At 39.8% G+C, this 23,957-nt stretch overlaps 1 protein-coding gene across 1 annotated transcript in view; it reads right to left on the reverse strand.

Annotated features, from left to right (window-relative positions):
- PCDH15 (protocadherin related 15) overlaps positions 1-23,957 on the reverse strand; it is a 567,896-nt gene that overhangs the window by 263,754 nt on the left and 280,185 nt on the right. Inside the window, exon 15 of the mRNA XM_046026577.1 lies at positions 11,124-11,252. Coding sequence (XP_045882533.1) covers positions 11,124-11,252 — 129 coding nt within the window. The remainder of the gene's footprint in view (positions 1-11,123; positions 11,253-23,957) is intronic.

Below are 23,957 nucleotides of genomic sequence, written 5' to 3' on the forward strand. Positions count from 1 at the left end.
CAGGCCAAGGGACTCACTTTAGGGCAAAGGAGGTACAATTATGTGCATATAACTGCAGGACTGTAGTTGGCCATACTATATTGTACCATCCAACAATGCCAGCCTGTTACAATATGGGAATGACTTCTTAAGAAAGCAGCTAAGGGCAACTTTGGGGGATGACTTTCTATAGGGTTAAGGAAGTGGTGCCCATTATATGGTACTTTTCTGGACAGGGAGAATAGGCGAGATTAAGAATTAGGGTCTGGGGCACCTGGGTGGCTCAGTGGGTTAAAGCCTCTGCCTTCGGCTTAGGTCATGATCCCAGGGTGCTGGGATCGAGCCCCACATTGGGCTCTCTGCTCAGTGGGGAGCCTACTTCCTCCTCTCTCTCTGCCTGCATCTCTTGTGATTTCTCTCTGTCAAATAAATATATAAAATCTTAAAAAAAAAAAAAGAATATCTTAATGACCTAAGGGTAGCAAGTAACAATTAAAAATGATATCTAGGAACACCTGGGTGGCTCAGTTGGTTAAGTGTCTGACTCTTGATTTCAGTTCAGGTCATGATCTCAGGGTTGTGAGATTGAGTCCACGTTAGGTGGACAGTGAGCATGGAGCCTGCTTGAGATTCTCTCTCTCCTTCTACCCTTGCCTCTCTCCACCCTGCTTGTGCACTCTTTCTCTGTGTCCTAAATAAATACATAAATAAGTACTTTATGTACCAAAAGACACCTTTAAGGAAGTGAAACCCAAGCTCCAGAGTTTGAGAAGATGTTTGAAATACATGTAACAAGGAGTTAGTCATAGCTTGAGTATATAAAGAAGTACCACAGGGGCACCTGGGTGGCTCAGTGGGTTAAAGCCTCTGCCTTCGGCTCAGGTCATGATCCCAGGGTCCTGGGATATACATACAATGCAATATTACTCAGCCATCAGAAAGGATGAATACCCAACTTTTGCATCAACATGGATGGTACTGGAGGAGATCATGCTGAGTGAAATGAGTCAAGCAGAGAGAGTCAATTATCATATGGTTTCACTTACTTGTGGAACATAAGGAATAGCAAGGAGGACATTAGGAGAAAGAAGGGAAAAATGAAGAGGGGGAATCAAAAGGGGAGATGAACCGTGAGAGACTACGGACTCCAGGAAACAAACTGAGGGTTTTAGAAGGGAGGCGGGATGGATTAGCCTGGTGATAGGTATTAAAGAGGGTATGTATTACATGGAGCACCGGGTGTTCTATGTAAACAATGAATCATGGAATGCTATATCAAAAACTACTGATATACTGGGGGTGACTAACATAACACAATAAAAAAAAAAAAGAACATGGAAATGAATTGTAGGGCAACCACATACCATAAACAAAATACACCAACAAATGGACAGAAAGTTGACTCTAAAAAGATAAAGTGAGTAAAAGAAGGCGGATAGTAGAGCATACATAGTCTATAACTCAATTTATAGACAATTTAAAAAATATATAACTAAACTGTGTTGTTTATGGGTGTTTACAGAGTGGGCTGATCTACAGTACAAAGCAAGAAACGAACCATGTGGTTACCTGACAGTGGAGGAGAGTCTCACGGGGCAGGAGCACGCATGCACGGGCTCTCCTGGTGATGGTTATATATCCAGTATGTGGACCATATGCACTGCACATGTGTTTACTTGAATTATTATTTACTTATTTATTTGTCAGAGAGACAGAGAGAGAGAGAGAGAGAGAGAGCGGGCGCACGCACAAGCAGGGGGAGCAGGAGGCAAAGGGAGAAGCTGGCTTCCTGCTGAGCAAGGAGCCTGATGCAGGCCTCTGTCCCAGGACACTGGGACAGGACACAAGCTGCAAGCAGACACTCAACCAAGTGAGCCAACCAGGAGCCCCCATAGGTTTACTTTATAGTAATTTGTGCATATATCTTTAGATCACTTTATATCTATTCCCCATTTTTCTTAGAGTATAAAGGACAAGATTTGGTCTTAATAAAAAGCTTCAGAAACAGTTGGAATCCTTCCTGTAAAACCAAAAGCTGATTTGCCAAGCTTCCCCCTGAGTTAGGCAGTAAAGTCGGTGTAAGTAATTGTAGGGAGCTATAACATTTGTAGAGATGGATAACCAAATCCAACTAGAGCGAATAGGCCATGAATTTTCATCAGTCTATAAAACAGAAGTGCAATTTGTATAAAGCTGGATCTCATAAATAAGTAATGGAGCATTAGAAGGCAAAGCTAGATGAATGGAGCACGGGTTTGTGAGGCAAAAATAGTCTGGATTTCTTCTTAGACAAATATTAAATAATTAGAATGGGGTATCTATTGTAAAAGGGTGGGTAGAAAATATAGCTCCAAGAGTGTGGCCCAACAGGTTGGTAGCATATCTGTCAGAGGATTCCTTCACGTAAATCGTCTTAGACCGAGATGTTTCCCTGTCTCTAGATGGTAAAGATTTTGCCCTGCCCTGATTAGAAATTTCACTTGTTCTTTGTGCTAACAATGATTTTTTAATTTTCCTTTAAAGATTTTATGTGTTTATTTGATAGAGAGAGACAGTGAGAGAGGGAACACAAACAGGGGGAATGGGAGAGGGAGAAGCAGGCTTCCTGCTGAGCAGGGAGCCCCAGGTGGAACTCGATCCCAGGACCTCGGAATCATGACCTGAGCCAAAGACAGATGCTTAACTGAATGAGCCACCCAGGCGTCCCAAAACTGCTTTTTAAATGACTGTTTTAAATGAACCTTCTATCTTACATGCTGAAATTCTAAAAGTAGACTGCTATCCAATAACAAAACTTTGTGAAGACGTTTTATTTGTGGGCATGTTAACATCTTTTACAGCTCTTCTCTTTGTACAATGAATCTGAATCCTCATTGAAAAAAAATGCACTTTTAGATTATTTTAATCCATTAGATCTAGTTTAATTCAGCAGCTTCTAAAAGCCAAATATTTTGGCTGAATAGTAGGTTTCTCAGATCAATATGACACAGTCTCTGCTTCTAAGAAATTGGGGTAAATAGATAACTTCGGTATGTTTTTTAAGTACTACCAAAAAGTTGTACTAACATAACACAATAAAAATAAATATTATTAATAATAAAAAAAGTTGTTCACAGTATAAATGGAACCATGAGTATGGGTCACTTAGGAGACAGAAAAGTTCAGGTAGGGTTTTCTGGAAGAGATTATGTTTGGCCAGAATTTTCAAAGATCAGCTCTCTAGATAAAAGATGGAAAAAGAAGAAATCAAGAATGGAGTACAAGCCAAGGCACAGGGACTCCAGAGTAGTACTGAGAAGGTGTCTTGGTAGCTACAAGCAGATTAGCATGGACTCAGGGAAAGCTGGGTAAGCCTTGTTTGCTGCATGGAGAGATGTTTCCTGCAGCTGAACACTTGGTTAGAGAAGACCGTTCCAGCAAGTATGCTGAGGATAATTAGGAGGTGTGCAGACTAGTGTTGGGATAATCAATTAAGTGAAAAAAAAATAGCAGTTAAGCAAACTATAAAAATAGACTTTAATGTAGTGTGTCCTTGATGCATAGCAGAAAAATAAAATAAACCTGTGATTAAAAGAAAAAAAAAAGACATTGTGACATTAGCTCAGGTGAGAAACAGAGTTAGACTGTGCTTGTCTGGAGGAAGAAGGAGGGAATCTGAGAACAGGGAGAGGTGTGTAAAGTTATCAGGACTGGTGATGGACCAGACGTGGACAGTGAGGGAGAAAGAAGAAATGCAAGACTTCCCAGCATCTGGCTTGTAACAGAGTGACCGAGAAGCAGAATTCAGGGCAGGGAGCCCCATCCCAAGAAGCTGAAGATAAGGGTTGAGTGACGCATGTTGAATACGTTAGCTAGGGAGGTGGTGGAAACGTCTGTCTCCTTGATCGTTGTGACAGTAACAAGAATATCCGTATGTCCTAAATCAAACTCAACCGAATTGCATACATGAGTCACATGTGGTTTTCTGAATGCCAATGATACCTCAATGAAACTAGAAAAAAGAGTGTTATTATACACTATTAAAAGAGAAGGTTTGGGGTGCCTGGGTGGCTCAGTGGGTTAAGCCTCTGCCTTCAGCTCAGGTCATGATCCCGGGATCCTAGGATCGAGTCCCGCATCAGGCTCTCTGCTCAGCAGGGGGCCTGCTTCCCCTCTCTCTTTGCTTTGCCTCTCTGCTCTGCCTCTCTGTCTGCTTGTGATCTCTCTCTCTGTCAAATAAATAAATAAAATCTTAAAAAAAAAAAAAGAGAGAGAGAGGGGCGCCTGGGTGGCTCAGTGGGTTAAGCCACTGCCTTCGGCTCAGGTCATGATCTCAGGGTCCTGGGATCGAGTCCCGCATTGGGCTCTCTGCTCAGCGGGGAGCCTGCTTCCCTCTCTCTCTCTCTCTGCCTGCCTCTCTGCCTAGTTGTGATTTCTCTCTGTCAAATAAATAAATAAAATCTTAAAAAAAAAAAAAAAGAGATGGGGCACCTGGGTGGCTCAGTGGGTTAGAGCCTCTGCCTTCAGCTCAGGTCATGATCTCAGGGTCCTGGGATCGAGCCCCACATGGGGCTCTCTGCTCAGCGGGGAGCCTGCTTCCTCCTCTCTCTCTGCTGCCTCTCTGCCTGCTTGTGATCTCTGTCTGTCAAATAAATAAATAAAATCTTTAAAAAAAAAAAAAAAAAAGAGAGAGAGAGAAGGTTTAAGAAGCAAACAGATCTAGGGAAAGGTAGAAAGAATCAGATGTGCTTAAACATACGGAGACCAGGACCAAACAGGTTGTAGGGTCTCAAGAAGGGGAGAGAGACCCATTTCAATGGCAGCCGGTGAAGTCATTCAGATAAAGAAGACATTCAGTGGTAAGGAGGGGACCGTGATCATTCATCCCACATCTGGGATTATGCAACTGTGAATATTTACACAAGCACACAAACACAGGCACACACATGTGTATTTGTCATGATGGCTGACAGTAAGACTATAAACTGCTCTAAGCGTAGGCCCTAAGTAAACACCTCAAAAATACATGCACAACCTGTTCTAACTCATTTACCAACTGCTCATTGAGTATCTCAAGGATCGCCAAGCTTCAAACATATTCACAAGCCGCGAATAAACCTCCATTATAAATAAATATTGTCAGGTAGCAGCCTTAAAATCCATGTCACCAACTTTTCAAATCGTGTGGGATTCCTTCTTGAGTTGACTGAGTACAGGGTTTGCATTGCATAGCATGATTTGACGAGAGAACCCATAAAATTCCCCACTTGTGGCCCACTTAAAAAAGAAGTATGATAGTTTTAGGCACTGCTGAATGCCAGACTGAGCTACAAAATGTAAATAAAACACCATAAAGCTCCCACCTTCATTTCATTTTTAGAGCCCCACACAGGGAGATGACAAGGACATTCATCAGAGACATGCAACTGAGGTTCAGATTTATTTTCCCTAATATTCAATTGTATATTTGGAGGAAATACCAATTTCTTGTTTAAATGAAAAGCATCCCTACCCTTCTCAATGCTGAAGTTCGCTAATGATTTTAAGACCACTCAAAGGGTTTAAACCGTATCACAGCCCCTTTACAGTGGCTGGCATTCACCATGCAGACCTCACGTTGGGAATACATTTCTGTTTCAGGTTAAATAAATTAAGCCTCTTCTGTTTTAGAACCAGAAGAACATTTTGTTGACTCAGAGCTCTATTTCTGTTACTTAGAGCTAAAAAGAAGTCAGGTCGGCGTGAGAATTTCTACAAGGCATTGACGGGAAGTTGGCCAGGAAGTGGGTCACTCTGTATTGTATACACCGCTAAGAACCTGGTTTAAACAGAAGAGGCAGCGTTATTTCCAAGCATGCCTTCTCTGCATCTGTGTGGGCTTTCAGGCCCAGGGCTACTCTGAAAAACAGAAAGAATGAATTTAAGGAGAATCGTGGGTCCTAAGGAGCCCTCCCTGAGATGCTGCTAGGAGGCCAGACAGCTGGAGGAAGCTCCAAGTTTCCCCCTCCCCTCAATATCCACTCACCCCGAATATCTACTGAAGAACTCCTGGGCCAGCCAGGGCCAAAGTGAAAACAGCTTCTCATCTTCCTCATGCTAACTACAAAGAAGTTCTTCTTGGGACGCCTTGACGAAGACAGAGCTAACAGAACAGACTCCCCCCGGCCCACTGCCCCTTTCATCTCCTCTTCACTCCCCATCCAGACTCAGGGTGGAATCCATCAGACATTAGGCGAGAAAATGAATGAAAGTGGCGTGCACCATACTGAGTGGGGTGTCACGATTCTCCACTTCTGCCGACCCAGTGTTGATGGTGGGACCAAAGTGGTCCGCCTGACTCACACATCAGAATGACCCATTGTTAGCCTGTCCTTCTGATTTAGGAAGAAAGAGGGTCTGGGAGACACATCTAAGCAGTTTAGCAAACTTTAAGAAAAAAACGAGAGCACAAACACAGAGGAAAGGCAGAGGCAGAGGGAGAAGCAGGCTTCCCACGGAGCAGGGAGCCCAACACAGGGCTCGATCCCAGGACCCGGAGACCATGACCTGAGTCGCAGACAGATGCTTAATCAACTGAGCCACCCAGGTGCCCACCCAGCTTCTTTACCCTCAGCTGTTTACCTAAACAATAACACATGCATACATAAATTGTTTATATATGTAGGCATGTGGATCAATATTCTGTATTCCGTAACATCTCTCTTACTTTCTCTCTTTCTCTCCCCCTCCCCCCCAGGTCTTCTGCTGCTTATCTGCACACTCCAGGATCTGGGAGGAGTGGAGATTTTCTGTAGCAGGTGTGAGGCCTCTTCTATCTGAGACCCACCTGGAGGTGAACTGTTGGCCTGCTTGTGGTCCAGAGTCAGGATATACTTACTGATCCTCTAGACACTGCCTCCTGCGACGACATGCTGGAAAGGGCACTGAATAAGACTTTACTTGGACATGCCATGTCACCCAGTCACCGAGTCTTTCTACCAGCAGCTGTGTCATTAGGCCTCCCTGGGCTTCCTCATCAGAACTCAACATGATTCTCGTCAGTTTCCAGAACGCCTCTGAACCAATCTTCTATGACTGTCAAACTGTTCTCAAATTGCCTCTTTATTTATTATTTTTAGGTAACCCCATTTTCTTTATTAAATTTTCTTTTTGTTTTCTTTATTATGTTATCTTAGTCACCATACAGTACATCATTACTTTTTATTGCTTAAGTTCAACTCTGTCCTCTATCCTATCTGCCTGGTATCTTTCTTTCTTTTTCTTTTTTTTTTTTCCCCCAACCTAGAATCTCACTAATTTGTCAAGAGACTGCAGATGAATACATTTTCCCGTGAACCTTGACACAGCTGCCTTAGTCCTCTGGAGCATACCTCATCCTTTAGGAAATCATCAGGATGACACACTGGACACGACGTAGAGAGGGAGTCTGTTGTATGTGTGCTAGGTTTCAATCTGCATACTTTTTCTCTCCCCAACAATACCGCTGCTGCAAAAGCTCTGAGAATTATGCAAATGCTTTCCAAAGCTAAGTGTGGTATATCATACTTGTGTGTTGTGAGTTCTACGTTCAGAAATTACTGGCTGGTAGTTTATTTTTTAATATGCTGATAAAATTCTTTGCTCTGCATAATCCATAAATACTGCTTTGGAAGTATTCCCTATTTAATAAAATTTGATACCACAACACTACCTTAACACATTAAAAAGTAAATAAATTTTCCTTCAACATGCAAATATTGGATTATGTATGCTAAAACATCATTAGAACAAAATCCTTTCAATTGGTAGCTCAAATTCAGTGCAATAACTAACCATATGGATCTTGGTCTTAAATGTGTCTTAATAGTTTTTTTGGTGACAATTAAAAATAAATTTTATAAGCAGAGCATGAGTCATTTGGTGAAATTAATGTATTATATAATTATCATTAGGTAGCAACAGGAGACCATTATGATGCATCAAAATTCCATTCTCAGAACATTAGAACTTCCCTGGAACTGAGCAGAATCAGTAGGCTGCACCTGCTTGGCACGTTTCTGTGTTCCTTTGTACTTTCACACTCATTTTAGTTTTTTGTGGAAGCATGTTATTGCCTAAATACCAAGACAATTACTGCTTTGTCAAATTATGAATGCTAAAGTTTATATCTCAATTTTTAATGCTGAAATAAACTACAGAGGCCATTTCTCATCTAATTTGAGAATTAGGAGATGAGACACCAACTTAATGCTGTAAGTCCTTCAAAGACAAACAACGACTAGGAAAAGTAACCATAATGAGAAAGGAAAAATAAAAATTACCAATAATTATCATTATGTTAATGTCTACTTACATATTATTAATTATATATTCCATATGGGTTTTATCTCTCCAATGCTAAATAAATTAAGAGAAATGGAAAATATAATTTTCCTAAATGATTTCAATACCTGTTTATTTTATCTGAATAGTTGGTAGTTCTGACTAAATATATTTTTCAGTTTTCATCAATGTGGCAACTAGAATGGCAACTGTAATGGTATTTTTTTAAGGTTTTTTATTTATTTGAGAGAGAGCACAAATGTAGGGAAGGGCAGAGGCAGAGGGAGAAGCAGGCTTCCCACTGAGCAGGGAACCCAACACAGGGCTGAACCTCAAGACCCTGAGATCATGACCTGAGTGAAAGCAGATGCTTAATCAACTGAGCCACCCAGGCACCCCAATATTTAACATCATTATGATTAGACAATTGTAATAGCTCAGGTCTCTATGTCTGGGCTATTATAATTACCTTCTGATCCAGCTTTCTGGATGTAGAATCTCCCATTACAGTCTACTCAGGACTAATCTTTATAACAGAAATCTAGTGATGCTATACCTCAAACCCTCCAGGGGTCCCCCTGCCAGCATTTTTGCCAATATACACAGAGAAATGTTCACAACTTAGCACATGTAATATGACATGTCCTATGCTCTGTGTCTGTGTTTTTATTCATGCAATCATGTTAGACCGCTTCCAACTTCTCCCAATTTTCTTCTCGTCAATGTTCATCTTTCATGAGCCAAATTCATCACCACCCCCTTTTCTGTGTTTTCTGCACATGCAACTCATTTTACCACCTTGTCTGCCTGGTGTAATAGACTTTCAGTGCCCCATGTGTGGCCCTTGGAGCATGTATACTTTCTGGCCGACTTCTGTCTGTTGGTGTCTGCAGTCTGACCCAATGCCCTTGTATCCAAATGGCAGAGAGCTGGCTGCATGCTTGCCCTGGAGGCAGGAAGTACCAAAAATGCCCTCCTCCATAGCATCAGTGACCAAGAACTCTCAGGATTTCGTGCATGAATTTGCCAGTCCCATCACATCTCAGAATCAATAATTCTGGGACATATGTTTGGAGAATTTCCTAGATTTGCCCTTGGAATTGAGCTCCAGTCTTCCTAATGACTGGTATAGTAGCTGCCCCTTTATTAGCAGCTGTCATTTTCCTGCATTGCTTCCTACTTGCCTGTGAGTATCACTTGAACTTCTCAAAAATGATTTCCCCCTCAATCTTTGGTCTACAGGTCTTTTCTTGTAGACTCCATGGTAAACACTATGACACAGAAAGTATTAGTACACAGGCTTCTGGAGCTGGATGGCTTGCTGGCTACATGGCATCAAGACCCCGTGGTTTGTTACAGGAGCACAAGGACTAGTACTCTCCCCTGTGGTGAGCTGGGGCTGCATCAAGGCATGAGGGCATGTATGCCTTATGCAATCTCTCCAGGATTTGAGAGGAAGAGTGACAGCGATGATGAGAATGACTATGGAGTTGTTGTCAAGTATAGTCAGAGCTGAGGAAAAAAACTGACGAGCTCACACTGCCCAGTCAAAATCTCAGGGCATGGTATGAAAGGCAGAAGGTCTCTGCCTTTAACAACATTTAGAGAAGCTCTTTTTGTCTGCAGCCACAGAGGAAACTGGACTGAACACCAGATTTTGTCTGACTGGAAGAGCAGTTGGCTTGTAGAGAAGACTTGCTTCAAGGCACCAGCAAAATTCCTATTCAAGACTCAAGGCTTCAGGGGCACCTGGGTGGCTCAGTGGGTTAAAGCCTCTGCCTTTGGCTCAGGTCATGATCCCAGGGTCCTGGGATCGAGCCCCGCATCGGGCTCTCTGCTCGGCCGGGAGCCTGCTTCCTCCTCTCTCTGCCTGCTTCTCTGCCTGCTTGTGATCTGCCTGTCAAATAAATAAATGAAAAAATCTTAAAAAAAAAAAAAGACTCAAGGCTTTAACAGGGAAGAGGTGGGATCCTGAAGTCTGGACTCACATCTGGGTGACCCAGTCCTTGTGAGACAAGGGTTCTTTCTTTGCCTGTGGCTCACACAGCTGTCTCCTCTCAGGTAGATCCTGTGAAATATGTGTGCCTTCCTCAAAATTTGCTCTCAGCTTATGGCTTCTAAACCATCAACCATGTTCAAGACCAAGTATGGCCCAACTGAGGAAATACTGCTTCTACAAGAAAAATGGGATTATTCTTCAAAGGAGCTACAGTGGATACATCCAGTGTTAGAATCAGGTTAGGCAAGAGGTGTTAGAGCAAGAGGTGCACAAGCACAAGGGGTGCTGATAGATCCAGTGTTGGAATCAGTGTTAGACAAGACGTGCGTGTGTGAAATGCGGGTGCAAAGCAATGTTAAACGGATGTTCATACAACCAGATGAGTTTGCCTCTAAACATCCATATTCTGAGGTATGCACTTACAAATTCTCACTAAATAGTATACCTAATTACATATTTCTCTACAGATACCTTGTTATAACTCCAGAAAATAAAAATTTATCCTAAATAAGAGAAGAATACTTCCCAATGAATCAGTGTTTCAATCACCCAAGGGTCACAAAATGTAAATCGACACGATTAGTAAGTGAAGTCAAATGGACACGAGGAGATTTATTTTTGAAAAACAAGAAAACAACCTTGAAGAGAATCCAGCACTGTGACTGAGAATGAATGCACTTTACTGCTGTTTTGCCTTATACCCAAGTGATCTCACTCACCGATTCCCTTCAACAATTCTGATGACCCACTGCACATTGCATCTGCTGAATCTCCTTTCAAAATTAAAATGTGAGAAATGTACTCAACTAAAAAACACATTTCATATATATGTATGTATATATATACACACGTATATTCCACTTACCCGTACTTGACCCACAAAGGCGTTGGCTTCTTCCTCCACAACAGACAGATTTCTAGGCAGATAGGGATCGAACACCGGCGCATTGTCATTGACATCAGTCACCACCACATTCACGGTAGCAGTCGAGGTCTTAAAGGAAAAAAAAAAAAGGACTAAATGTGAGAGGAGTTATTTCGATGTTGATGTCAGCTCATCGGTCATCTTGGTGTTTATCTACCTGAAATAGAGTGAGACCTTGCCTCACTCCAACTAAAACCCAAATCATCTCATTGGTATCCTCACTCCTTAGCTTTCCAAAAAAGAAAAAAAAAAAAAAAAGGAAGTTTGCAATACTCAGCTCAAAACACACACACAACACACACTCACACACACACACACACACACACACAGAAAACAAAACAGGTGGAGAAAGCAAATGATGATATTACAGGGCAAAAATCTTCTTGAAAATGACAAGTATTTCCTGGAGGCTTACTTTGAGAAAGTGATTTTACCTTTATCTTGTTCACATTTTATGGGTGGCAAGTTTTTGTTTATATACACATGTATCTCTTTTTCTCTGAAATGTAACATTTTTGTAGTTTATAGCGCTTACATTTCACACTGTTTAAAAATAAAAATGGAACCTTATCAAAGAGCAGAGTGCATCAAATGGGTATTCTCAGGTGAGTCAATGCTGTCAGAAAATACCTACATTCATCATTTTCTGGCTTCACTTCTACACCAAGAATTTGAGCCCTATATATCACTGGTTAAGTTATTATCTTATGATCACAGAGCCCGAGGAAGTGGTAAGCAGGTACACCTATGTGCTACCAGGTTCAAAGGCCAACCGTTGGCCTGCTGCAACAAGAGTCTATTATGTAGTTCCACTAAGCTTCTTGCACAATCAAGGAACATCTTCAGATGTGAGTCGAGCTGGAAACTGCTCTTTCTAATCAAAGCCTGAGAAGCTGCACCTGTTGCACACCCAGCTCTATGCTAGTGCAGGGCATATTTTATAAAAATATATTTTTATATATTTCATATAAAATATATTTTGTATGTTTTATGTATTTTCCACATTTTTTCCAACAAGGCTACATTGCTTTTACAACAACAAGAAAAACATAGTTGAACAAATGCTATTTCTCTACAAGTTATATGAGTTAAAACCAGGAAAATGATGTCTTTACAGGACCACTAGTTCTCAATTTGCCTGCGGGTGAACAAGACATTAAAATTGACAGCCAGGGTGAAAATCTAAGAGTAGCCACACTAGAGTGTGTTGACTTCCTTCAGATTGTCTCACCCTCTTTATGCCCACCCACCTGTTCTTATTTCCCTGTCAATCTCCTGGATGGGTTTTCATCCTATTCTTTACAAATCCCATTCTTGACCCTATAGTGTGTGATGTTTTCAGACTGTATTGGTCTTTAGTCAAAGACTATGGACTGTCGCTGAGTAACGCAGGAGAGCTGGATCACCAAGAAATCTGAAAAGCTCAACAACAAGTCCACTGTTTTTGTGCTAATGGGGGCTAAAATTCATGTATAGATGTATTTCTCCACATCTTAGTAATCGTATATGCATGAGGAATATTCATGTCTCTTTTGACCCAAGTATTAAGAACTAAGAACACACGGAATAATTTCCAGCCTACATATTTCTTGAAAAGTAGTCTAAAGACCTTTTGCATCGGAATCACTTGGCTATTCATCACAAATGCCCAGGCTACACAGTAGAACTATTGACTCTATTCATTTCAATCTATTGAAAGAGTGGCAGATTAGTTAGTTGTAAAGCACAATCATGTAACTTTTTTTTGATAGGTTCGCAAAGATGGTGACAACACTTCAATACGGATCTGTGCCCTCTAAGATGTTTATGTATCTTATCAAGGACAGATTTTCAGCTGGTTAATGTTGAATACGTAAGATATCAGATCAGGTCATTTTAAGTGAATTAGATAAAAAGAACAGTATGTCAGCCAACAAATGTTCACAATTAATTTTAAAAAATCAATTTACATGATGCCAATTAAATAAAAAAGATAAGTTATCAAACTAATAAACCTGATTAGTGCAAAGCTACCTTTTTCCCATTAAGGGAATTTGTCTTACTGCCTATTTTCTCAAATGCTGTATCAAATTACAATTCTAGGAGCTGGAAGTACTTGCAGTACTATATTCCATAATTTATCATTTTTGGGGTTATTACTTATTTTAATTATAACATGCCATAGATTTTATCTTATTTTAAGTCATGGATAAATCCTCACAAAATGTATTAAATTCTCAACAATGCAAGCAGATGTTTCTTTTTTAGCAGACCATTTGAATACACATTTATTTTCATAAACTACTATGGCCTTGAAATAAAGACATTAATATGATACCATTGGTTTGATATAGTATAAAAAATGAGAGATGTAAAGTCAAAGTAAAAAAAAAAAACACAAGCATGTGTACATTCATCTACACAAACCATTTTTTTTAATCCCTGAGAACTTTAAAAATATTTTATAATCTTCCTTAACTTTATATTCTGGACTTCATTGAATCTATCAAGTTAATTTCTTAAATTATTAAAAACCTGGTTTAAAGGGCACCTGGGTGGCTCAGTGGGTTAAGCCTCTGCCTTCGGCTCAGGTTATGATCTCAGGGTCCTGGGATCGAGCCCTGCAGTGGGCTCTCTGCTCAGCAGGGAGCCTGCTTCCCCCCCTCTCTGCCTGCTTCTTTGTCTACTTGTGATCTCTCTCTCTCTGTCAAACAAACAAATAAAATCTTTTTTTAAAAAACCCCTAGTTTAAGTAGAAGATATTTAGGGTATTCAAAATGTATTCATTATCTAGTTACTGAAGATAGAATTATGATGACTTTCCATTGATATAGATCTAAATGAAACTATCTCCTCAAAAGCAAATAGAAAAATGTGAATTATAAGCTATATAATTGGGAAAAAAAGGATGGAATGATGTACTCTCTTTTATTTGGTCATTGTGGAAATGTATCCATAGACATATATATACTCAAAGACCTTTAAAAGTTTTCTATAAACATGTATGAAACTAATGTTTATTAGCATGTTTAATTCTTTTCAATAAAACTGGAGAGTTTGGAGTCTGGAACAATGAAGTTGTGTTGTTTAGGATCTGACCATTTTTGTTTCCATCCAATAGGATAAAGAAAATACATATACTCTGTAATCTGCTTTCTTTTTGGTCAAATTAATCCAAAACATTTTTATCCATAGCTAAAAATCATCCTATGGCTACAACACCAAGAGCCAAGCCAGCCTGACCCAGATCATAGAGTTTCTTTGATGACATGGACAGGGTGCCCTTCCTACTACCAGGGAGGTTGGCATGGGAGGCTTCTTCCCCTTCTGAGAATGAAAGAATATAAAATATCTTCCAGAAAAGCAGAAAGAGGGGATGTCTTCCTACTCTGGATTATGGGGAGGAGAAGGGGAGGCAGAGAGAAGACAAGGAGATGGGATGCAATGGTCTTCCTCTTCATCCCCTCTCCCCTACTATTCTGGGTCACATCTACAGACAGGAAGCATTGGGGAAGCATTTGGGGAAAGTGGTGATAGGTCTTGAGAAAGTGAGAGAACTTTTGGTGAAACAGTGGCTGACCCTTGTGAAGCATAGAAGCCTCCAGAGAATTTCCACGGCAGTCACATCTTATAGGACATGGCAGGGAATACGTAGCAGTGGCAGAGACAAGGGGCCAAAGAGAGAAGCTGTTTCTTTGTGTGTGGCTCAGGAATTCCAGGGGCTGAGAGATCACTTTGTGAGCAAAGGACCCTGATGGTCACAGTCAAGTGGACATCAGCACTAGACAGCAATGTATGCACCAGATACTCAAAGGAGTCACTAGGGGACTGGAGAGAATTAAAAAGCCAGCACAGAGGGGCCAAACCAGACACATCATGGAAACAGAGACTGATGGAGGGAGAGCATTGGAGCTGCATGTCCTCCTCAAGCATCAAGAAGTAGTAAGCACACCAGGGACCTGTATGATTTTAGGATAAGGGCAGGCAAGAGGGGAAGAGCAGCTTCACTGGTGAGTGCATGTTTACCTTGAAAAGAGTGGTTAAAAGAGAAGAGGCTAGGATGTTGTTTCAGCAAGTTAAGTGTGACCTGACCCAGCCCAGGGACACGTTACTATCTAAGCAGCAGACTGAACTCATAAAGATCAGACTAGATATTAAAAAAAAGGAGATTAAAAAAAAAAGATTTTAACTCCATGCATATCTAGGCTCAGTGTGAGGAGACTATATACTTTATAAATATCTATATTGTAATATAAATATAATTTATTATATTACATATAATATGAACCTAATAGAAACTAGTAGAACATCATAGATCATCTCAAAACTAAAAACAAAAATCAAACTTCTGGAAGATTTACTTCGGAAAACACTAAAATACCAGTATTTTATTCCCAACAAATGAGAAATATGAGATCTATGCCTTTCAAAGAGAATGAACAAGTAGCTCATTCTCTTTTAAAATTTTAAAATTACATGGTCAATTTTTTTTTTCAAAACTACCAGGATAGATTGAGAGATAGATAGATAGATACATAGATGCATCATTACTCCGTTCTAAAATTTTATTAAACAAGCTATCTTGAAATTCAATTATTTGGATTTCACACACAGTTCTTCTCATATATATATATTTTTCCTTTTGCTAGTGTTTCCTATAACTTGACACACAGTTACTAATGTTCAGCTTCTGGATTCTAAATGTTTTTTTATATTGTCACTTTTAAAAGACATTCATGTGGGTGCCTGGGTGGCTCAGTCATTAAGCTTCTGCCTTCGACTCAGATCATGTGTCTCCGCATCTTGGGATCAAGCCCAGGGCAGGGGGGGTGTCCCTGCTCAGTGAGGAGTCTGCTTCTTCCTCTCCCTCTGTCTGCCTCTCTGCCTGTTTGTGTTTTCTCTCTCTCTGTCCATTAACTAAGTAAATAAAAATCTTTAAAAATGAAATAAAAGACATTTGGGGAATGACTTAGTTCAAGGCCCACGCATAGATGCTAAGCCTCCTGCTGATCTGAAATTGTAAGTTCACCAGTATTCACTGTGAACGCCATCATCAAGGAACTCAAGCTAGGAATTCTGGAAAATTTTATGGAGAGCAGAAATCGTGATATAATCAAATTATATCAAGAACAAAATCATATCAAGAACAAATTATATCAAGAGCAAAAACAATGTTGCAGAACTCATGGACATCTGGTCAGAAATATCCACATTACAGAACAACTTTGTATTTTGAATAGGAATGGTTCCCCATTGGGAAATAACAACTGATAAACTTGTTAAAAACAAACAAACAAAACAAACAAACAAAAACAAGAGAAAAATCCTGACTTCTATTTGCATATTTAGATCTTTCACTGTGACTTGCATATGTGTTTATTTTTGCTGTGCTACTGTTTTATCAACAACTGCAACCCACAAAGCCCTACTTACTAGTCATCTTTCAGCCCGTGTGGATAAACGCCAGGTGTGGTCTCTAAAAGAGCTCTAGTTCAGGTAGTAAAGGGGGCCGATGTGTCCGGCATTCATCCTTACCCTCCGCTCTTTGCAAAGCGGAGCAGATGCCTAGAATTGCATTAGTCATCATAAACCCGTTAGGTAAAGAGAATGGAGATTAAAGCAAACACACGATAAATGGCAGAGCCGGTAGGAGACAGCGGGAGCCCTGCAGGAGCACTTTTCTGTCCACCACTACATTTCTTTATATGAGACAAACAAACCCTGTGGTTAAGTCCCTGCTGTTTGGCTTCCTCTTACAGCCAACTTCCTAAAGGCTGTTGCTACCACTGCGTGTTGAAGGAGTTCAGAGAACATCATCCCAAAATATGCCACTTTGCTATGTTGACTCTTTTGAGTGAAAGGCACTGGAAAACAGCAAATATAGGAAAATGCTCACATTAAATGTTTTCATATTAATTATTAATTAATATATTAATACATATATTAATTTTATATTTTAATATTAAGTATTAAAATATTAAATTCCCATGTGGAAGATGACTCCCTGTATCAGAAGGAAGGTATCATTTTTATTATCAACAAGCACAAGAGGTTGAGATGGAGAGAATTCTATATAAGCAGACCTTATTAAAATAATTCACACCTCCTTTTTGCCTCCCAACACCTGCTTGTCTCCCTGTCACCTACTTTGAAAGCAAGTGGGTTTTGCCAATTCTTTGGGTCTTCATTTCCTTATGGGGGCTAAAACATCATGTAGAACTTATATAAATTTGTATGCTTTCTCCTCTCAATCTGTCTTTTTGTCACTCTAATTTTCAGACCTAACCAGGGACCTTAAGAGGGTCGAGGAAAACTTCTTCTTCCCTGTTGATCAAATTATACCCATGAATATAAGGTTTGCCCAGATTTTCCAATAAAAATTTCCAATAAAATGCATTTTTAGCTCAGATTGGTTGCACTTAGAAGTAAATAATGTTACAAAGAAGATTCTGAAAAGAAGTTGTGTGTATATTGCTTCAAAAAATGCATTTGGGAGTCATCCTAGATGCTATTATTATAAATAAGGTAAAATGTAGTTGTTTAAAAAGCATATGATACATAAAAATTCTGAAGTCTATTTCAGCTAAAATGTGAAAATATTGGAATAAAACATGGCAGAAGCTTTCTCAAGGGATTTTCAACTCATAGATTTACAAGGAATTCCAAGTAAGTGCAAATAACTACTAAAATCTAGAAAGTATGAGTTTATCTGTATTCATGATAGCTGAAGAAATCTAAATATTCATAATAATGAGATATTTACCTACAATTGTATAGGTTTTCTCTGCTACTACTGATAAAGTTGATTCAGAGAAGGGGGAAAAGGCACAAGAACACCAATAACATTCTTTGAACTTTGTCTACAAACATATTAGCAATGCGCAGTAGAACATTAGCTCTCTTCTCCCCTAACCACATTTTGGTGGTGGTGGGGGAGGTGGTTTTCCATGATGAAACTATCAAATTATATCTTTGCCGTCTGTTTTACACAAACTGCTGGTAATTATTTCAATTTAATACATCAACCTGGGGTCTGTGTTCATTAAATATCTTTCTTCCAAACCATAATCATTAAGGTTAAAAGGTTAATTTTACCATAACTCTAGAAAGGATATAAATTTAAATGTGTAGATAAGAAAAGTGCATTACAATGTAGCACTGTAGTGATTGTGTTATCACTTTCTCCTGCGGGAACCCATGATATGTGCCCACAGAGAAGTCCATCCCTAAAATTATGTAAATAAAGGGATTAGCTAGAGAAGCTTTTATTTGAAATCGGAGTGTTCCTTTCTCTATTGATATCCTCAAAACAAATTTTGAAAATAAAACACATTTACTTAAGAGGGTCAGAATTTTTTTTTAATTTTTATCATTATTATTTTTTTATTTTTTTATAAACATATAATGTATTTTTATCCCCAGGGGTACAGGTCTGTGAATCGCCAGGTTTACACACTTCACAGCACTCACCATGGCACATAAGAGGGTCAGAATTTTGGGAGGAGTCAAGATGGCGGAGAAGTAGCAGCCTGAGACTACATCAGGTAACAGGAGATCAGCTCGATAGCTTATCTAAACATTACAAACACCTACAAATCCAACGGGAGGGCAAAGAGAAGAAGAACAGCAACTCTAGAAACAGAAAATCAACCACTTTCTGAAAGAACCTGTTTTTTATCCCCTTTCCCCCCCCACAATTTGGGGTCTCTTCTGATTTGGTTACAGCGCATTTTTCCGGGGTCTTTGCCACCCTTTTAGTAGTTTATTTGCTCCTTCATATCCTCTTATCTGGACAAAATGACAAGGCGGAAAAAAATCACAACAAACAAAAGAACAAGAGACAGTACCAAAGGCTAGGGACCTAATCAACACAGACATTGGTAATATGTCAGATCAAGAGTTTAGAATGACGATTCTGAACATTCTAGCCGGGCTCGAAAAAGGCATGGAAGATATTAGAGAAACCCTCTCTGGAGATATTAAAGCCCTTTCTGGAGAAATTAAAGAACTAAAGTCTAACCAAGTTGAAATCAAAAAAGCTATTAATGAGGTGCAATCAAAAATGGAGGCTCTCACTGCTAGGATCAATGAGGCAGAAGAAAGAATTAGTGATATAGAAGACCAAATGACAGAGAATAAGGAAGCCGAGCAAAAGAGGGACAAACAGCTACTGGACCATGAGGGGAGAATTCGAGAGATAAGTGACACCATAAGACGAAACAACATTAGAATAATTGGGATTCCAGAAGAAGAAGAAACAGAGAGGGGAGCAGAAGGTCTATTGGAGAGAATCATTGGAGAGAATTTCCCTAATATGGCAAAGGGAACAAGCATTAAAATCCAGGATATGCAGAGAACCCCCCTCAAAGTCAACAAGAATAGGTCCACACCCCATCACCTAATAGTAAAATTTACAAGTCTTAGTGACAAAGAGAAAATCCTGAAAGCAGCCCGAGAAAAGAAGTCTGTAACATACAATGGTAAAAATATTAGATTGGCGGCAGACTTATCCACAGAGACCTGGCAGGCCAGAAAGAGCTGGCATGACATATTCAGAGCACTAAACGAGAAAAACATGCAGCCAAGAATACTCTATCCTGCTAGGCTATCATTGAAAATAGAAGGAGAGATCAAAAGCTTCCAGGACAAACAAAAACTGAAAGAATTTGCAAACACCAAACCAGCTCTACAGGAAATCTTGAAAGGGGTCCTCTAAGCAAAGAGAGAGCCTAAAAGTAGTAGATCAGAAAGGTACAGAGACAATATACAGTAACAGTCACCTTACAGGCTAATAATGGCACTAAATTCATATCTCTCAATAGTTACCCTGAATGTTAATGGGCTAAATGCCCCAATCAAAAGACACAGGGTATCAGAATGGATAAAAAAACAAAACCCATCAGTATGTTGCCTACAAGAAACTCATTTTAGACGCGAAGACACCTCCAGATTTAAAGTGAGGGGGTGGAAAACAATTTACCATGCTAATGGGCATCAGAAGAAAGCTGGGGTGGCAATCCTTATATCAGATAATTTAGATTTTAAGCCAAAGACTATAATAAGAGATGAGGAAGGACACTATATCCTACTCAAAGGGTCTGTCCAACAAGAAGATCTAACAATTTTAAAGATCTATGCCCCTAACGTGGGAGCAACCAACTGTATCAACCAATTAATAACAAAATCAAAGAAACACATCAATAATAATACAATAATAGGAGGGGACTTGAACACTCCCCTCACTGAAATGGACAGATCATCCAAGCAAAAGATCAACAAGGAAATAAAGGCCTTAAATGACACACTGGACCAGATGGACATCACAGATATATTCAGAACATTTCATCCCAAAGCAACAGAATACACATTCTTCTCTAGTGCACATGGAACCTTCTCCAGAATAGATCACATCCTGGGTCACAAATCAGGTCTCAACCGGTATCAAAAGATTAGGATCATTCCCTGCATATTTTCAGACAACAATGCTCTGAAGCTAGAACTCAATCACAAGACGAAAGCTGGAAAGAACCCAAATACATGGAGACTAAACAGCATCCTTCTAAAAAATGAATGGGTTAACCAGGAAATTAAAGAAGAATTGAAAAAATTCATGGAAACAAATGATAATGAAAACACAACAGTTCAAAATCTGTGGGACACAGCAAAGGCAGTCCTGAGAGGAAAATATATAGCGGTACAAGCCTTTCTCAAGAAACAAGAAAGGTCTCAAGTACACAACCTAACCCTACGTGTAAAGGAGCTGGAGAAAGAACAAGAAAGAAACCCTAAATCCAGCAGGAGAAGAGAAATCATAAAGATCAGAGCAGAAATCAATGAAATAGAAACCAAAAAAACAATAGAAAAAATCAATGAAACTAGGAGCTGGTTCTTTGAAAGAATCAATAGGATTGATAAACCCCTGGCCAGACTCATCAAAAAGAAAAGAGAAAGGACCCAAATCAATAAAATCATGAATGAAAGAGGAGAGATCACAACTAACACCAAAGAAATACAGACAATTATAAGAACATACTATGAGCAACTCTACGCCAACAAATTGGACAATCCGGAAGAAATGGATGCATTCCTAGAGACATATAAACTACCACAACTGAACCAGGAAGAAATAGAAAACCTGAACAGGCCCATAACCAGTAAGGAGATTGAAACAGTCATCAAAAATCTCCAAACAAACAAAAGCCCAGGGCCAGACGGCTTCCCAGGGGCATTCTACCAAACATTTAAAGAAGAACTGATTCCTATTCTCCTGAAACTGTTCCAAAAAATAGAAATGGAAGGAAAACTTCCAAACTCATTTTATGAGGCCAGCATCACCTTGATCCCAAAACCAGACAAGGATCCCACCAAAAAAGAGAACTACAGACCAATATCCTTGATGAACACGACGCAAAAATTCTCGCCAAAATACTAGCCAATAGGATTCAACAGTACATTAAAAGGATTATTCACCACGATCAAGTGGGATTTATTCCAGGGCTGCAGGGTTGGTTCAACATCCGCAAATCAATCAATGTGATACAACACATTAATAAAAGAAAGAACAAGAACCATATGATACTCTCCATAGATGCTGAAAAAGCATTTGACAAAGTACAGCAACCCTTCCTGATCAAAACTCTTCAAAGTATAGGGATAGAGGGCACATACCTCAATATTATCAAAGCCATCTATGAAAAACCCACCGCAAATATCATTCTCAATGGAGAAAAACTGAAAGCTTTTCCGTTAAGGTCAGGAACACGGCAGGGATGTCCATTATCACCACTGCTATTCAACATAGTACTAGAAGTCCTAGCCTCAGCAATCAGACAACAAAAAGAAATTAAAGGCATCCAAATTGGTAAAGAAGAAGTCAAACTATCACTCTTCGCAGATGATATGATACTATATGTGGAAAACCCAAAAGACTCCACTCCAAAACTGCTAGAACTTGTACAGGAATTCAGTAAAGTGTCAGGATATAAAATCAATGCACAGAAATCAGTTGCATTTCTGTACACCAACAACAAGACTGAAGAAAGAGAAATTAAGGAGTCAATCCCATTTACAATTGTACCCAAAACTGTAAGATACCTAGGAATGAACCTAACCAAAGAGACTAAGAATCTATACACAGAAAATTATAAAGTACTCATGAAAGAAATTGAGGAAGACACAAAAAAATGGAAAAATGTTCCATGCTCCTGGATTGGAAGAATAAATATTGTGAAAATGTCTATGCTACCTAAAGCAATCTACACATTTAATGCAATCCCTATCAAAATACCATCCATTTTTTTCAAAGAAATGGAACAAATCATCCTCAAATTTATATGGAACCAGAAAAGACCTCGAATAGCCAAAGGAATATTGAAGAACAAAGCCAAAGTTGGTGGCATCACAATTCCGGACTTCAAGCTCTATTACAAAGCTGTCATCATCAAGACAGCATGGTACTGGCACAAAATCAGACACATAGATCAGTGGAACAGAATAGAGAGCCCAGAAATCGACCCTCAACTCTATGGTCAACTAATCTTCGACAAAGCAGGAAAGAATGTCCAATGGAAAAAAGACAGCCTCTTCAATAAATGGTGCTGGGAAAATTGGACAGCCACATGCAGAAAAATGAAATTGGACCACTTCCTTACACCACACACGAAAATAGACTCTAAATGGATGAAGGACCTCAATGTGAGAAAGGAATCCATCAAAATCCTTGAGGAGAATGCAGGCAGCAACCTCTTCGACCTCAGCCGTAGCAACATCTTCCTAGGAACAACGGCAAAGGCAAGGGAAGCAAGGGCAAAAATGAACTATTGGGATTTCATCAAGATCAAAAGCTTTTGCACAGCAAAGGAAACAGTTCACAAAACCAAAAGACAACTGACAGAATGGGAGAAGATATTTGCAAACGACATATCAGATAAAGGGCTAGTGTCCAAAATCTATAAGGAACTTAGCAAACTCAACACCCAAAGAACAAACAATCCAATCAAGAAATGGGCAGAGGACATGAACAGACATTTCTGCAAAGAAGACATCCAGATGGCCAACAGACACATGAAAAAGTGCTCCACGTCACTCGGCATCAGGGAAATACAAATCAAAACCACAATGAGATATCACCTCACACCAGTCAGAATGGCTAAAATTAACAAGTCAGGAAATGACAGATGCTGGAGAGGATGTGGAGAAAGGGGAACCCTCCTCCACTGTTGGTGGGAATGCAAGCTGGTGCAACCACTCTGGAAAACAGCATGGAGGTTCCTCAAAATGTTAAAAATAGAACTACCCTATGACCCAGCAATTGCACTACTGGGTATTTACCCTAAAGATACAAACATAGTGATCCGAAGGGGCACGTGTACCCGAATGTTTATAGCAGCAATGTCTACAATAGCCAGACTATGGAAAGAACCTAGATGTCCATCAACAGATGAATGGATCAAGAAGATGTGGTATATATACACAATGGAATACTATGCAGCCATCAAAAGAAATGAAATCTTGCCATTTGCGACGACGTGGATGGAACTAGAGCGTATCATGCTTAGTGAAATAAGTCAATCGGAGAAAGACAACTATCATATGATCTCCCTGATATGAGGACATGGAGAAGCAACATGGGGGGTAGGGGGATAGGAGAAGAATCAATGAAACAAGATGGGATTGGGAGGGAGACAAACCATAAATGACTCTTAATCTCACAAAACAAACTGGGGGTTCCTGGGGGGAGGTGGGATTGGGAGAGGGGGAGCGGGCTATGGACATTGGGGAGGGGAGGCGAACCAT

The sequence above is a fragment of the Meles meles genome, chromosome 13 (genome assembly GCF_922984935.1).
Source record: "Meles meles chromosome 13, mMelMel3.1 paternal haplotype, whole genome shotgun sequence".
Classification (NCBI taxonomy): domain Eukaryota; kingdom Metazoa; phylum Chordata; class Mammalia; order Carnivora; family Mustelidae; genus Meles; species Meles meles.